This window comes from Choloepus didactylus, chromosome 14 (assembly GCF_015220235.1).
Source record: "Choloepus didactylus isolate mChoDid1 chromosome 14, mChoDid1.pri, whole genome shotgun sequence".
Lineage (NCBI taxonomy): Eukaryota > Metazoa > Chordata > Mammalia > Pilosa > Megalonychidae > Choloepus > Choloepus didactylus.
The window spans coordinates 99,569,648-99,584,528 of record NC_051320.1 but is presented as its reverse complement, the minus strand read 5'-3'; the positions used below and the strand labels follow the sequence as shown (position 1 = coordinate 99,584,528).

Here is a 14,881-nt window from a genome sequence, read left to right as displayed (position 1 = left end):
AGTCATTGCATCATCCACAATAAACCATTCTCTGATAACCAGATAAACCGCTAATTACAGTATTCAGATGACTCGCAGCCGTTTGCCCCAACTGAAGGTTGTGAAGGCCCGACAGCCTCCCGCTGGGCAAGGGGGTCCAGTGTATACTGATTGTGAAACACGGTTGATGAATTATTGTTTTCCCTTCTTTCTCTCTTGTTATCATTTCTGGTGCTTCGGTACAGGTTTTGGAGAAATGTGCCAGAGAGTTGGGAAGCCATGGGTGCCCGCCCTGCCGTTTCCACCCTCCTGGGAGCTGCCCCACCTGGCGGGTGGGGATGGGGACGGGGTCCTGGGACGCAGGCAGGGCTCCCGGGAGCTGCCCCGTCCACCCTTGACAGCCTCTGAGCAGGCTGAGGACAGGGGACCCCATTTCTCAAGGGGATGAGCCCACTGCATTTCGCTGGCACTGGGTTTGAATCCAGCTCCTTCTGCCTCCAAAACCAGTTCATCCAGCCACTCTGCTCACTTAGGCTCTGGGGAGAGACTCGGTGTGAGGTGCAGCTTCCCAAAGGCAGCAAAGACAGTGACCCAGCCCTGGAGCCTGTGGTCAGGGAGTGTGGGGTGGGGGCTGGGGATTATTGACAGTGCAGAGGTGGGGGGCAGCTAGCCGGTTGTCTCGTGTGTGTGCGTGTGTGTTCTGTGTGCACAGCCCTGCGTGCGCCCTGCACGGGCAGCCAAGTGGGAGCCTCTGACAGCACTGCCTCTTCCTGACTCTGCACATTTTCTTCGTGTTGGGTTCCACTGTCAGAAGCCACAAACCCAGGCCTTATTATTTCAGCATCTGCCGAAATGTCCTGAGTGCTTTCAGACAGGCCCCGCTCTGTGCAGAGGTGAGAGCAGAACCGCCCTCTCGAGCAGGCTTGCACAGAACTGACTGAAAGCCCCGCTGACTTTTCCCCAGCACTCCTGTTAGACCACTCATAGGTTCCTGTGTGAGTTAAGCTCGTCACTCCCAGACAAATACATCAGCTCTCTTTGGTCGTACAAGGAACAGTGTCCTGCCTGTGAGGCCCCTGCCTTTGGAGCTGCCGTCTGGGGGTGCGGGCAGCTTGCTCTGATCCCTCGCGTGCAGCCTTCCAGAAGCAGCTGCATCGGAAGACAGCTGGTGACACACTCGCCCAAATAGAGCTTCACACAATGATCGCGTGCATCAGATCGTCGTCCATCAATGTGTAAGGAAAGATACTGCACCGGTGTCAGCTGTGGGCGCAGGCCTGAGAGCAGGGCCCCAGGGGGCAGGCACGCAGCCGAGGCCCTTTGGTCAGCAGCTCCCCAGCCCCGGGGCCTTTCCAGGCGCCCTGCTGCAGCCTCGTGGGGGAGTGAACGTCACCCCTGAAGCTGTTCCCTTAGGCCTCTAAGACACCTGTTTTCCTCCCCTAGTGTTTAATTTAATTAGGCTTGCCCAGGTAACCTCGCTGATGTCTGGTAGCTTCTGTTGAAGCCACGTGGAGCCGCAGACCCCACTGGGAAGCTCAGGTGAGGATCGGCATCTGTCCTTCGGCCTCCTTCAGTGGCTGTTCTTTTTCACATCCATGCCTTTTAGATGGTTGTATAAGTCACAGCAGTTCTTCTGAAAGGAGACAGGGTGAAAATGCAGAGTGTTTGTTATTTGAGCGTGCGTGGAGGTCGTCTAACAAGCGGAATCGAAACCAGATGACAGGTCTGTGCGTTTCCCTTTCCCCACAAGAGCCAGCACCCATTTGGAAGTTCGTCCTTTCTGGGATGCCTGTACCCAACCAGTGTTGCCTTGGCTCATCCTTGCCCCAAGCTGTGATGCCACAGCCATTCGTCTGTCCTGGAAACATGTCCTGCAGGGCCACCCTCCCACCCCACTGCCAGCATCCCTCTGCACCGGCCGCTGCGGTGCCTCCCGCCTGGCCTCTTCTCTGCACGTGGCCTTCTGCTCTGAGCGCCCCTTGAAAATGTGGACCCCATCTTGTTGCTCCTGCCGGCAGCTGTCCAGGGGCTCCCTGTTAAGTACCTGGGGTGCAGTCTGCGTGACCTGTCCCGGCCTGCCGTTGGCATCACCGTGCCCCACCCACCCCCTGCTCACCTGCCGGCACACCGCCCCCCTCTGCCTCGGAGACGGCTGCTTGGCCCTGCCCCAGACTCTGCACTTCGTCTGCCCTCCTTGAGGGGCTGGCCCAGATCCTCCAGGTCTTGGCTTCAGTGGTCTCCAGAGAAGCCTCCCCTGACCCCTGTCCTGAGGATGGTCTGTCCCAGTGGAGCGTGGATCAAGCCAAATGTCCACTATGAGTAAATGATGGTAGAGGCAGCAGAGCAACCACATCTGGCTTATTTCATTTCCAGTTGAATTTCCTCTGAAAACTCACAGAGGGATGCTTGAAAAAAAAAGATCTAAGCTCACAAGGATAGATACTGTGAAACACCAGCTGATTTTTTTGCATAAATTAGCTGATCCTAAAACTTATATAGAAAGTGAAGGGACTCAGAATAGTCAAAACCATCTTAGGAAAAAACCAAACTGGAGGATTTTACTTCCTGATTTCAAAACTGACTGTAGCTTACAGTGATGAAGACAGTCTAGTACTGGGAAAAAAAGATAGATATATGCATTAATGGAATAGAATTGAGATCCCAGAAATAAACGTTCACATCTGTGGTCAACTGATTTTCCACAAAGACGCCTTGACAGCGCTGTAGATGAAGAATGGTCTTAGCAGCAGCTGAAGCTGAGCAAACAGCTGTCCAGGGGAGGCCCTGGCTCTCACCCCATGCGAGGAAGCACCTCAGAACGGATCAGAGACCTAGATGGAGGAGCTAAAATTACCATCTTTCCACAGAAAATGTGGGAGAGAATCTTCATGCTCTCAGGTCAGGCAGAGACTTCTGCACGGTGACCAGACGCGACGCAGAAAATAAAAAAAATTAAGTTGTATTTTATCAAAATTAAAAATTTTTGTACTTCAAAAGACACTGATATGAAAATTAGAAGACAAGTCACAGACTGGGAGAAAATATTTGCTAAAAGACTTGTATCCCGAATATATAAAGAACTCTTACAACTCAATAGCAAGAAGAAAAATAAGCCAGTTAAAAACAGGCAAAAGATTTGCATAGACGTTTCACCAATGAAGATACATGAACGGCCAGGAAGTCCTTGAAAGAATGACCCAGCAGCCTTAGTCATTAGGGAAATGCAAATCAAAACCACAGTGAGCTGCCACTTCGCACTAACGAGATTGCCCACAGTAAAGAAGACAGATGATGCCAAAGATAGGTGAGAGCAAGGAGAAACCGGAACCCTCACACATTGCTGATGAGAGTGTGGAATGGCACAGCCACTTTGGAAAATAAAGTTAAACATAGATGTACCACATGACCCAGCTGTTCTACCTAAGAGAAATGAAAACATATGTCCACAGAAAGACTATAAAAATGTTCATAGCAATATTCATAAGTGCTAAAAGCTGGAAACAGCTCACATGTTCTTTAACTGGGGAATGTGTGGACAAATGTGATGTATCCGATGGAACACTATTCAGCAATAAAAAGGAAGAAAGATACATGCCAGAGCATGGATGAACCTCAGAAACATCCAGAGAGGAAGCTAGACATCAGGGCCACAAATGTATCATTCCATATTTACGAAATGCCCAGAAAAGACAATTCTGGAGACAGGAAGCGGGCCCTCAGCCGCCTGGTCTGCGGTGGGAACGGGGAGTGACTGCAGAGGGGCATGGGGGGTGGATTTATTTGTGATGATGGGAAGATTTTAAGCTGGTTAGTGGTGATGGTTGCACAACCCTGTAAATTTACTAAAAATTATACCTTATGAAGTCGTTTAAAAAGAAAAACTCACCAGGATGTGTATGGGATGGGGCATTGGGAGGGCAAGGAAAAAACCACGCCAGCACTTTGGAGGCGCAAAGCGTCAGGAGGAGCAGAGATGGACTTGGCAGACTGGGAAAGCAGAACCCACCCTGCTGGGGAGGCCAGGCCACCCCAAGGCTCAGCCTGGACACTGTCATCCTCCGCAAAGGGCGGCGGGAACTGAGGGCTAGTCTGGCAGGCTCTGCATCTCTGTCTAATCTGGAGTTCTAGGAAAAGAGGACGGAGAAGAGGAGGGAGGGAGCTGTCAGGGGAGTTACCCCCTGCCCCCTGGCTGGGGGCCTGAGCGCCGAGCACAGGGGGCTGAAACGGACCCCTCGGGGGTGCTGGCGCGGGCTGCAGGGCTGGAGGGCGAAGGGGTGGTCGTGTGCAGTCAGGGAGTGGAGGGGCCTTGGGCCCGGCAGCCGTGCAGTTCCTGAAGAGCCCGGAAGTGAGTCCTCGAGTGCTCGGAGTCCCAGCAGGACGCAGCCACAGTTCTGTACCCAGCCAGAGTCCAGCAGGAGTCAAGGTGGAATAAAGACATTTCAGACACGTAAAAGTTTCAAGAAATTTCCCTCCACCTTTCCTTTTTCGGGAAGCTGCTGTAGAAGGAACTCCACCAAAATGAGAGAAAAAGGAAATGGGATCCAGGAGAAAGGGGCTGTCGCCTGGAAGGGGGGAGCCCCGGACAGGGACGGCAGTCTGTCCAGACCAGAGCCGCCCCGTGCACTCTCTCACCTGTGTTTGGCCCACAGTGGGAAGCTGTGGGCACGCCTGGCCGGGTCCCCCTGCCCTGGCTGCCCTGGCTGCCCGGCCTGTCGGCTTGTGAGTCTGGAGCTCTTGCTCACCCCGGCTGGGGTCACTAGTTCCATCCCACAGGAGGGCCCTGTTTTGAGCTGCTTGGTGAGTCAGGCACAGCCCTGGGAGCTTCGGCAGGAAGCACGGACAGCTGAGAAGCCAGCCCCTTCTGCAGCTTGCTCAGTGCCCCCAACGCCCCCTGAGGTGGGCCCACTGCCTTCCAACTGCCACGAGGAAAGCCTAGTGGCCCCCATTCCCCTGAGGGGAGCCCTCTCTCCCAGTGCTTGTATCCCCTCATTCGCTGATTTGCCCGGACACTCCTTTAGTGTTGGGGGCCCTGAAGCCAGAGCGCACCCAGAGACTGTTGGTTTTGTTTTTAGTTATGTTTATTGAAGCATAATATACATGCAGTAAATGCACTCTTGGAAAATGTACAGTTCTATCGCTGCCACCAGAATCTGTCTGTTTTTACGTCTCCTTTCACGTTTCTGTGTAAGTCATCACGTTTCCGACTAAGGAAAAGGCACCCTCCCTCCCCTTGCTGGCCTCCGGCTCTGCCCACCTCTGCCCCCTCCATGCGGGCACCGTGGGGACCCGGCCTCGCCTGCCCTGGGCCCTGCGATGCTCCGGCCGCCATGGCTGGCATCAGGCAGCGCACTGCGTGTTTGGGCCTGGACGGGGACACGTGCCCATGGGCGTCCTTCACGGTGCGCGGCGGCTCCCAAGTGGCCCATGAGACAACGGGCACGGCCTGGGGGAGCAGGGGCCAAGCCCGAGCCTGTCCCGCCAGGAGAGCACGTGGGCTGGGTGGCAGCTGGCAGCGTGGGGGACCCCCAGGAGCCTCGCTCACAGCCCCGGGCCTGCCCCGCGCTGCGCACCTGTCACCGTGCCGGGGCCTTCCGGGGCCGCCCTTCCGCACCTTCCCACGCAGGCACCGCGGCCTGCCCTCCCCACAGGGCAACGGCTCCTGCCCCTTTCCCCAGCCCTCCCTGCCTCCTGTCCCTGCCGCAGCACTTCTTCCAGTGCCTGCCCATTCTCCCGGGAGCCACCTCCTGCCGCTGGTCTCCAGGTGGCCAGCGCCTGTTGCTTCTCCAGCGACTGAGGGCGTCATGGTGCAGCGGCTCGCTCCTCGTCCCCAGACCCCCAGGCCCACCGGACTGCCCACCCAGTCTCTTTTCGTGGTCCCCGCTGGGTCATTCTCCCCCCGGGAGGTGCCTGGGCACGTCCCCCACTCACCTTCCCCTTCCCGCCCACTGTCGCCCACTGCGCCGCACACCTTAAGCACTGTCCACCAGGGCAGACTCGCTAGGTGCTACTTTCGTTGGACAGGAAGAGTGAAGTATCAGCAGTTTCATGTGGCCCTGCCTCTTATATACTGGTTTCTCCTTAATTTGTATCTCAAACTGATCTCTTCCCCAGATCTAGACTTGTACCTCTGGTGAGATGCTCTGTTTCTTCTTGGCTGGCTCATGTGGAACAAGACCCCGCACTCCCCTGTCCTCTCCCGGTGCTCCCCTGCGCTGTGTCGGCAGCCCCGCTCTCCCTCCCACACCTGCCTGCCAGCGCCCAGCCGCGGCCGTCTCACCTGGGTTAGGTCACAGCCTCCTGCTCCTGCTGTTGGCTGAAGGTGTTGGGCTGTGCTGGAGGCCGGGCCGAGCTGCCTGCACTTTCTGGGGCCCTTCTGCACCTGCACTCCCAGGTGTGCCTCGGTGATTCCATGGAGCTGCCCTCCCCTCGGCCCTGACAATGAAGTGTTTCAGTTGCATGAAGTCTCATGTGGCGCGTGTCTTCTAGAGCTCCACTTTTTTCTCTGGTCTGCTCATTTTGGCAGTTACTGCGAGATGGCTCTACATGACTGGATGTGTCTGCCTCTCTTCTCCATTCTGTCCGTTTTTGCTTTCTGTGGCCTTGTCCTGCTGAGCCAGGTTGCTCTCTGTCCAGTCGCTCAGCTTTGCATGGCCTCAGCAGTCTGGGCCTGTTTTCTTCTTGCCAGTGTTTGTCTTGGAGTTTCCCTGTCATTTTAGTTTCAGCCCTTCTTTGCATTGATGATTGGATTCCCCTCATCCGCTGGACGCTCACTGACAACCTCTCCCCAGACCCCACTGGAGAGGCCGGGCTGGACCCCAGGCAGCTCCTCTGCCCACATGGGCACTGGTGACCCCGGATTGCACTGTGCCTGCTGGTGCACGGCTCGTGGGGGGACAGTGCTCCTGCCGGTGGCCTGTCCATCGCCTGCACCAGGCCTGCCCGATAGTGGCCGCCCAGGGAGCGATGGGGCCTCTCAGCAGTGTGGGTCTCCCCGGCAGCCCTGACCAGCAGCAGCTGCTGCCCTGGGAACTTGTTAGAGATGTGGATTCTCAGGTCCCCAGACCCCCTAAATCAGACACCCTGGTGCTGGCTCAGCCTTCTGGGTGGCTCTGATCTAAACAACAAAACGGCTGTGTTACCGCAAGAAAGCTTGTCCAGGGGCGGGTTGGCCGAGGTCCGGCAGGGGCGAGGCCTGAGCCTGGCCAGAGGGCTTAGTGATCTGCCGGTCCCATCAGATCAGCCTCCTCGTGCAGTCAGCACTGCTTTGGGCGGTAGCAAGAATCCCCCATTCCTTCTTCGTGCACCTTTGCCTTAAGGTCAGTCTCCTGTAAATGATGGGCCTTCGGAGAGAGGGAAAGAATGAGTCAGCCTTCTGGGCATCCTCTGCTTCCCAAAGCGGCAGGCGTGAGCATCAGGTGACCCCTAGGCAGCAAGGCCCAGCTGCAGCCCAGCCTTTGGCAGGACGGCCACCCGGGCCCCCGTGTGGTTCTTGCAGGAGGACACTGGCTTCCAGCCTCGGCTGTTTCCAGGGTTTCATGTGCTCTTTCTCCTCTCCTCCAATTTCATGTCTGCTTCCTTGTGTGCTCTTGGGAAGCCGCTCCCCAGCTTCAGGCTCCCAAGCCCTAGGCTGTGTCCTCCCCACCCTTGTCCCTGCATCCTTGGAAGGGTCTGCTTGGCCGGGGGCCTTGGCCCACCCAGGCAGGACAGTGGGCGCTCGGGAGAGACGGGTTCTCCAGTCATAGGGGCGGCAGCCAGAGGAGCTCACCCGTCCCCCAAGGCCTGTGCCGAGGCCGGTGGGGACAGCGAGATTGGTGGCAGCCTCCGAACCCCGTTTTCTCCCCTGTAGTGAAGACAGTCCTAGCTGCTTCCTCAGGGCCTGGCTAAGAGTAAATACAGTGGTGTTTGTAAAGCTCTTGCAGTATACAGTAGGTGCTCAGTAGGTGTAGCAGAGGGGTGCTGCCTGGCTGTGGTGGTGCTGATGTCTGTCTGTCAGTTTAGGGGCTCCAGTTAGAGAGGGTTTTGTGCTGCAGGTTGAGTCTTCACTGGTGTTTTTAAAGAGATTAGGAAAATGATTAAATGGGAGAGATGACCCTAAGATTTGCATTGTCTGAAGGCTCAGTAAGTTGTGGGGGTCCATGTTTATTGTCTTTCCCCCCTTCTGGGTGATTACTGCTTTATTCAGAGAAGGTTATATTCATCATGATTTATCGCTTTGTCTGCAACCAAAAGAGTACATACTGTACGGTTAATATGACGTCACCTCGTGATGGTCTGCGTTAACTTGTCTAAGAAGGGGCAGAATAAACATGTTGTTTCCGCTGGTGTTCTTACCAGGCTGTGTAAGTAGATGCAGACATTGGTTTGGTTTGCTAGAATGGCTATGGTTCTTGGGCTTTTGGGGAAGTATCTGGGAAGTGGCCTCTCCCGGAGCCTGCGTGGCGGATTGGTGTGCCCCCTGACCTGCGGCTGTGGGGTCACCGGGTCATGAGGGAGGCTGGGGGCTGCAGGAAGGTTTCCAGCTTGTCTGCAGCACGCGATCTGGATCTCCCCTGCTTTCTGGGTGCCGCTACGTTCCTTCTCAGCTGCAGTGCCAGAGGCTGCCGTATCTGCCTTGTGAATATGCTGGTGGCTTTGGAGCACAAGTTGTACGTTTTCCTTTTTTTATTTTTATTTTTTGGCATGCTGTTTTCATGATAGCAGATGATGGATTCGGGGTCTTGGACGTTGTATCATTCGCAAACTCATTTGCTCAGTTTACTCTTTCTGCCCTGATTTCTGACACAGTTGAGCTGCAGTCAGAGGACGTGGCTGAGTGGCCTCAGTCTTTTGACATTTGTTGAGAGCTTGCTTTGTGCCCTGGTGTGCGTCAGTTTTCAAAAATGTTCCGTGGATGGTTGGAAAGAAGGGGTGTTTTCTTCGCCCTGGGTGCAGCGTCTGTATCTGCCCATGAGCAAAGTGTGTTGGTTGCTCTTCTCTCTTGCGTGTTTTCACTCTCCCACCGTGGTGGTCTTTCTGCTCCTCTCCCTTGGAGCGCGGCCCCTTTCTTCCTCCTGTGTGCTGCTGCTGTGCCTGCTCCGAGCGCCCGTGCTGGGGCCTCTGGGAGGACCTGCCCCGCCCTCTCGGACACCGCCTCTTTCCAGTCCTGACTCTCGAAACGCTGTACTCTTGCATTTTAGATTTGTCTCTTATAAAAAGCATATATCTGGATTTTTATCTGTCATATATCTGACAATTGTTCAAACGAGACCGTTTGGTCCACTTACGCTTATTGTAATTATGTATGAATTTATTTCCACTCTTACTTTGTGCCCTATGTTCTGTTTTTCTTGGGGGGAGGGGCTGCTTTTCCCTCCTTTCTTGATTTCCTTTGGATTGATTGTTTTCTCTTTCTTTTTCTCCTCTGCCAGATTAGAATTTATTCACGGAGACTCCATAGTGTTGCCCTGCATGTTTTAACATGCGGAATTCAGTTATCAAAGTCTAAAATTAGTGGATTTCTTATCCTCCTCCAAACAATTCAAAGACCTGGCAGCATTTTGATTCCGGTCACTTCCACGCCAGTTTCACCTTCACCCCTGGTGCCGAGGCATTGGAGCTGCTCACGGCCCCGGGCAGGGCTTCCTGCCTCTGCTTTCCTGGGTGGGCTGAGGGGTCGTGGGCCGAGGGGCAGTGGGCTGAGGGGCCGTGGGCTGAAGGGCAGTGGGCTGAGGGGGCCGTGGGCTGAGGGGCTAGTGGGCTGAGGGGCCGTGGGCTGAGGGGGCCGTGGGCTGAGGGGGCCGTGGGCTGAGGGGCAGTGGGCTGAGGGGACAGTGGGCTGAGGGGCCGTGGGCTGAGGGGCCGTGGGCTGAGGGGACAGTGGGCTGAGGGGGCCGTGGGCTGAGGGGCCGTGGGCTGAGGGGACAGTGGGCTGAGGGGCCGTGGGCTGAGGGGGCCGTGGGCTGAGGGGCAGTGGGCTGAGGGGACAGTGGGCTGAGGGGCCGTGGGCTGAGGGGCCGTGGGCTGAGGGGACAGTGGGCTGAGGGGGCCGTGGGCTGAGGGGCAGTGGGCTGAGGGGACAGTGGGCTGAGGGGCCGTGGGCTGAGGGGCCGTGGGCTGAGGGGACAGTGGGCTGAGGGGGCCGTGGGCTGAGGGGCCGTGGGCTGAGGGGGCCGTGGGCTGAGGGGCCCGTGGGCTGAGGGGACCGTGGGCTGAGGGGGCCGTGGGCTGAGGGGCCGTGGGCTGAGGGGGCCGTGGGCTGAGGGGACAGTGGTCTGAGGGGGCCGTGGGCTGAGGGGGCCGTGGGATGAGGGCTGGCTTTCTTTCCGGTTTTCCCTTCATTTGCCCTTATAGCCTTCGGGACATTGGCTTCAGGGGTATCTCCGAGGGGACCTTCCCCTGGGCCAGTCCAAGGCCTCCGCCGTGGCCTCCCCACCTGGGTCTGTCCCTGTGGACCAACACGGCTGCCGCTGCTCTTCCCGTTACTGACGGCGGCTCTCGGGCCACAGGCGGCTCCTGTTTGCCCCCAGGTTTCAGCAGTCTGGCCACGCGGGAAGTTGCTGTTATTCCTGTCATTTGCCACAGCCCAGCAGTGGGTTTGGTTGACGGCTCAGTGAGGACGAGCCCCAGGCTGCTGTGGCAAGCATGACGGTGCCTTCTCTGCTATCAGGGACGGCGGCTGCCCCCTGGACGCGGGTCGGGGCCTGTGTCCACAGCGAGCCCGGTCGTCCCTCCCGGTGTGACTGTGCCCCTGACACTCCGAGGGCTGTCACCTCGCCACCCACTCCGAGCGGCCGTGGGCTCTGGCACACACACCAGAAACTCGGGGGGCTCCCTGGACTTGCTGCTTCCGTGTGGTGGCACTGCCCGTCGACCCTCGTGGTGGGCTCTGCCCTGCCGTTGCCAGTGCAATTTTCAGACCAGGTGTGGAAAAGACACTGTTAGCGTCCTTTACAGACGGGATAGAAGCCGAGACTCCTCTCAGGCAGGGGCTCCCGGCCGGGCAACTCTGGCCCCTGCGGACGCCGGGCGACATCTGGAGAAGTGTCTGCACGACTGGGGGGGCTTCTGGCATCCAGTGGGTCCGGCCGCTGCCTGTGACAGGACAGTGCTCACCACGCACCTCGTCCCCCTGCGGGAGCCCACACTCGGGCGGCCGGGCTCGGAAACGGACCTGGCTCCTCTCCCTCCCCTCCTGGCCCCTCAGCAGCCGCGGTTCCCTGCGTGCCCCGCCCTGGGACTCCCCAGGTTCCCTCCTCGGCCCACCCCACACCCCGCATCCCTGTGGGGGTGGCCTGCTCATCCGGGGCCTGTCTGCGTGCTGTTCTTGCCCCTGTCACACCTCGGCAGACCCACTGTGTCCCCAGAGCTCTGGCCCAGAGGCCACCCGGCAGCAAGCCCAGCTGCTCCCCATCACGTGGCTCCTGCGTGTTCCCTTCCCACGTCCACTCCTGCTGGGCTTTCCCAGGAGCCCCCCAACTCAGCTCTTGTTCCCACAAAGTGTAACTCCGCCTTATAGAGGCCATGTGTGAGCTGTCCTGTACACATGGGCGTGTGCGAGCAGGCGCAGGGCTGCCACCGGCCCCGGAGCAGCTCTGGGCCGTGCCTGGCCTGTCGTCCCTCGGCGCCTTCCTGCTCCCCCTCCGGGCCTCTGTCCCCTTCCCGATGGGCCCAGCGCCCAGCGCCCAGCGCCGGGTCAGTGGGCGGCTGCTCTGGGCAATAATTCCCCCTTTGTGCGCGTCCGCATCTCTGAAGGAATGTTGTTTACTGCGCTGTTCAGTAACCCTGCTGGGGCGGGCACATCTGGGGTCTGTCCTCTGGGATGGCGTGTTTGCAGCGTGTCGGGGGTTCTGGGAGTCTCTGACCACTAGCTAGAGTGATATGACCCCAGCCCCGAATGGGCCCAGGGCTCAGGGCGCTCCAAGCTGCCCACCCAGAGCGCGGCTGCTGGAGCCTCAGATGTGCGTAGTGAACACTTTTGTGTTTCCTCTCACCCTGCTTTTATCACCTTTTTCTTTCATGCTTTCTGTTGCATAAACAAAATTCTTTCTTTGTCCTTTTCTTCCTGTGCTGGTTATTTTCGTGATCCCCTTAAAATGCTATCATACATTATTAACTTAGTTTCCTCATAAAGTTTAACTGTTCAGTATTTCTGTTCTCTTTGGACCAGACAAGGACCTGCTCGCTCGAACCCCATCGGTCCTTCTCTCTGTTGTCCGGTCCCTTTGGGAACGTGCCCCCCCACTCCGCGTGTGGTTTCTTCTGCTGCTCCTTGTGTGCCTGAAAATGTCTGACCTTAAAGTTGTAGCTGGTGGTTCTTTGAGCTCCGGCCTCTTGTCCCCATGATGTTGGTGTGAGACCAGAATTCTCTGTATTTGCCTGGCCGCCCGCTGTGCTGCAGCACGTGCCCTTGAGGGGTGCCCGCCGGCACGGTGAGTTCCCTGCTGGGGCGCTGGCCGGCCCTGCATTGGAGAAATACTTATTGGCATGAAAGCATCGGGAGATGGTTGGAATACTCTGGAAGGAGGGTGGGCTTATGTTTCAGAACATCACCTTTTTGAGAGTTCGAGGCAAACGATGCAGCATCTCAGCACTTTCTTTCCTTATGAAAACCCCCGTGCCTGATTTTTGCTGTCTGCCTTCTTTCTTATCTGAAAGGCCTCCCTTTCAGGAAACGCCTGTTTCTCAGGCTGAAGGGGTTCCCACTGGTGTGTCTGAAACAGGAGCCATGCCGTCTTCTGGCTGAGCGCGGAGGCTGGGAAGTGGGTCACTGCTGTGTGGACATGTGGCGTGGACGGCTGCGGTGCAAAGTCCAGTGCGAGGAGGCCCCACTGCTTTCCTGTGTGTGGTCTTGGATGATACTCTTGACTGAGAAGTGACAGAACAAAGCAGAGAGCGGCCACTCCTCCACAGACGGCAGGGCCCACCACCAGCTCCCCGGGGCCTGCGGACCCGGCCCAGCCACAGGCTTTGTCCCTGGTGGATGGGGCTCCGTGCCCAGGCCCTGCTGCCCAGCAGCTCTTCTCCCCTCCTGGCACTTGGCCCTGCCTGGAGTTCTCTCCTCTTCTGTCTCCCACTCCAGGCATGAGCTCCCCTGGGGACCTCATCCGGTCGCCGCAGGGTCCTGGGGCAGCAGTGCCCACCCCAGGGTGCTGAGTGAGCACTTGAGGGGAGGGTCACATTTTATGCTTAAAAAGGTAACGCCAGGCTGTTTTACAAAACAACCGGCTTGAGGACGCTTCCGAGAAGTCTGTGTGTTGAAATGAAAGTAAAGAAGCGGCGGCAGCCGAGTGCAGAGAGCCGGGTTGGGTCTGGGCCGAGACGCCCGCCGAGGGCACTGGGGTGTGGGGGGACACGTGCGGGGTGCTGCTGTGTGCCGGTGCACAGGTGCAGGTGAGGCGCTGGCTCCGAGCCTGCGTGAGCCTGTCCTCCGTAGCAGGCACCGCCAAGACGTTTTGGATGAAGTGTCACACGTTGGTTATGTTCTGGGTGGTTCTACCCCAAAATTCACAGGTGTGCTGCGCGTGTGCCTGTGCGTGCGGAGAGTGAGTGACGGAGTGTTGGCAGTTGGGGAGTGAAGGAGGTGGTGACACTAGTGCGGGTTGTTGCCGCTCCTTGCTGGCTTGGTGAGTGGCTCGCGCAGGGTCCCCACCCGGCCTGGCCCCTCACCCGCATCCCTGCCAGCCCCTCAGAGCAGCCCGCCCAGCTCAAGTGCAAGGGAGTCTGCATTCCAGGTCGAGTGGGGTCCCAGGCAGAAGTGGGTCCCCCGGGCCTTGGAGGGAGGGCCGAGCATGGCCTGGGTGGGTGGGGGGGACGTCTGCCTGCTTCTGGCTGGCGTTGGGCCGGGCCTGGGTCTCAGCTCCAGGGTGGGATCAGCAGGGATGGAGCGCCTTCGTCGTCACTGGGCCGCTGCCCCAGACCCCCACCCACGCGGCTGCTGCTTCAGGATGGCCACCCCCGCAGGGCACCAGCACCTGAGCAGCCGAGGGCAGCAGGAGGGAAGGAGGGTCGGGACGTGGCGGGGTGGGGTGACTGCCGGGCAGGCGTGGAAGTGGGCGTTGGGCGAAGCTGTGAGCGGTGCATGGGTGGGACTTTCCCACAACCTGTGTGGGCTGCACGCTCGGTGAGGACCCCGGGAGGGGCCTCCGCTGGGGACTTACCCGCTGGCCCTTTGGCTGCGCCCTCAGCCTGTGCTCACCCTGCACCTCCGCCAGCCTCGGCGTCGGCTCAGGCGAGGGTGCCACTGCCATGTCCCCAGGGACCACAGCCCCCACCACCCCCGGAGGTTTCCTGTCCAGCCCCAGCCTCCACTGTGCCGTGGCCACTGCTGACTTTGTCTCCTGGAACTGGCCCCCTGTGAAACCCGAGCCAGGAGGGTGGGAGGGGTGGGCACACCCTCACAGCGGGGCTCTGCAGGCCTGCTGCCCTGGCACCCTGCTCCATGGCCCCCAGGACAGCCTGCGGCCCTTTTCTGAGCTTCTGTTTCCCCACCAGGCGGCGTGCTCAGCCCTCACGTGGGGCCCGGGGCGCAGCCATTCTTGGTTTGGGGAGGTGGGTCCTTCCCCGTTGCTCCCTGTTACCCGCAGCGCACAGCCGCTGCTAGGGCCCCGAGGAAGCTGGGCCCGTCCCTTCTGGTTGTCACCTGTCTCCATGCTGGAAGCCGCAGGCAGCACATGCTGGGGTCGGGGGTGTGTGTGAAGCTTCAGCACAGGGGCCCCCGCGGACATTCTGCCCCCTGCAGCCGTCTGCCTCTGGGCCCGTGTGACACCAGCCCTGTGGCTCAGCCACGTGGCCGGGGCCTTGCTTTTGGTTTGCACTTGAGGCTTCTCCTGCTACAGGCCCTGTTGCGTGGGCCTGGGTGAATCAGAACTCGCCAAACTGTTTAGGTTCGACGTGGCAGTGCCCGAGAGGCCAGAGAGATGATTTA

At 58.6% G+C, this 14,881-nt stretch overlaps 2 protein-coding genes across 2 annotated transcripts in view; one reads left to right on the top strand and one right to left on the bottom strand.

Annotated features, from left to right (window-relative positions):
• Positions 1-14,881, top strand: part of ARHGAP39 (Rho GTPase activating protein 39) — a 152,874-nt gene that overhangs the window by 40,270 nt on the left and 97,723 nt on the right.
• On the bottom strand, positions 9,526-11,257 carry LOC119508936 (vegetative cell wall protein gp1-like). Its single transcript, XM_037802640.1, has 2 exons — positions 10,728-11,257; positions 9,526-10,213 (listed from the first exon to the last, which is right to left on the bottom strand). Exons 1-2 carry the CDS (start codon positions 11,255-11,257, stop codon positions 9,526-9,528), a joined length of 1,218 nt encoding a protein of 405 aa, XP_037658568.1.

Excerpts from the sequence above, each read along its gene's own strand:
- LOC119508936 (XM_037802640.1), bottom strand. The coding sequence starts at position 11,257 with ATGAGCAGGCCACCCCCACAGGGATGCGGGGTGTGGGGTGGGCCGAGG. Across the intron at positions 10,214-10,727 it reads CGCTCGGAGTGGGTGGCGAG|CCCACGGCCCCCTCAGCCCA; the intron begins GTGACAGCCCTC and ends CTGTCCCCTCAG.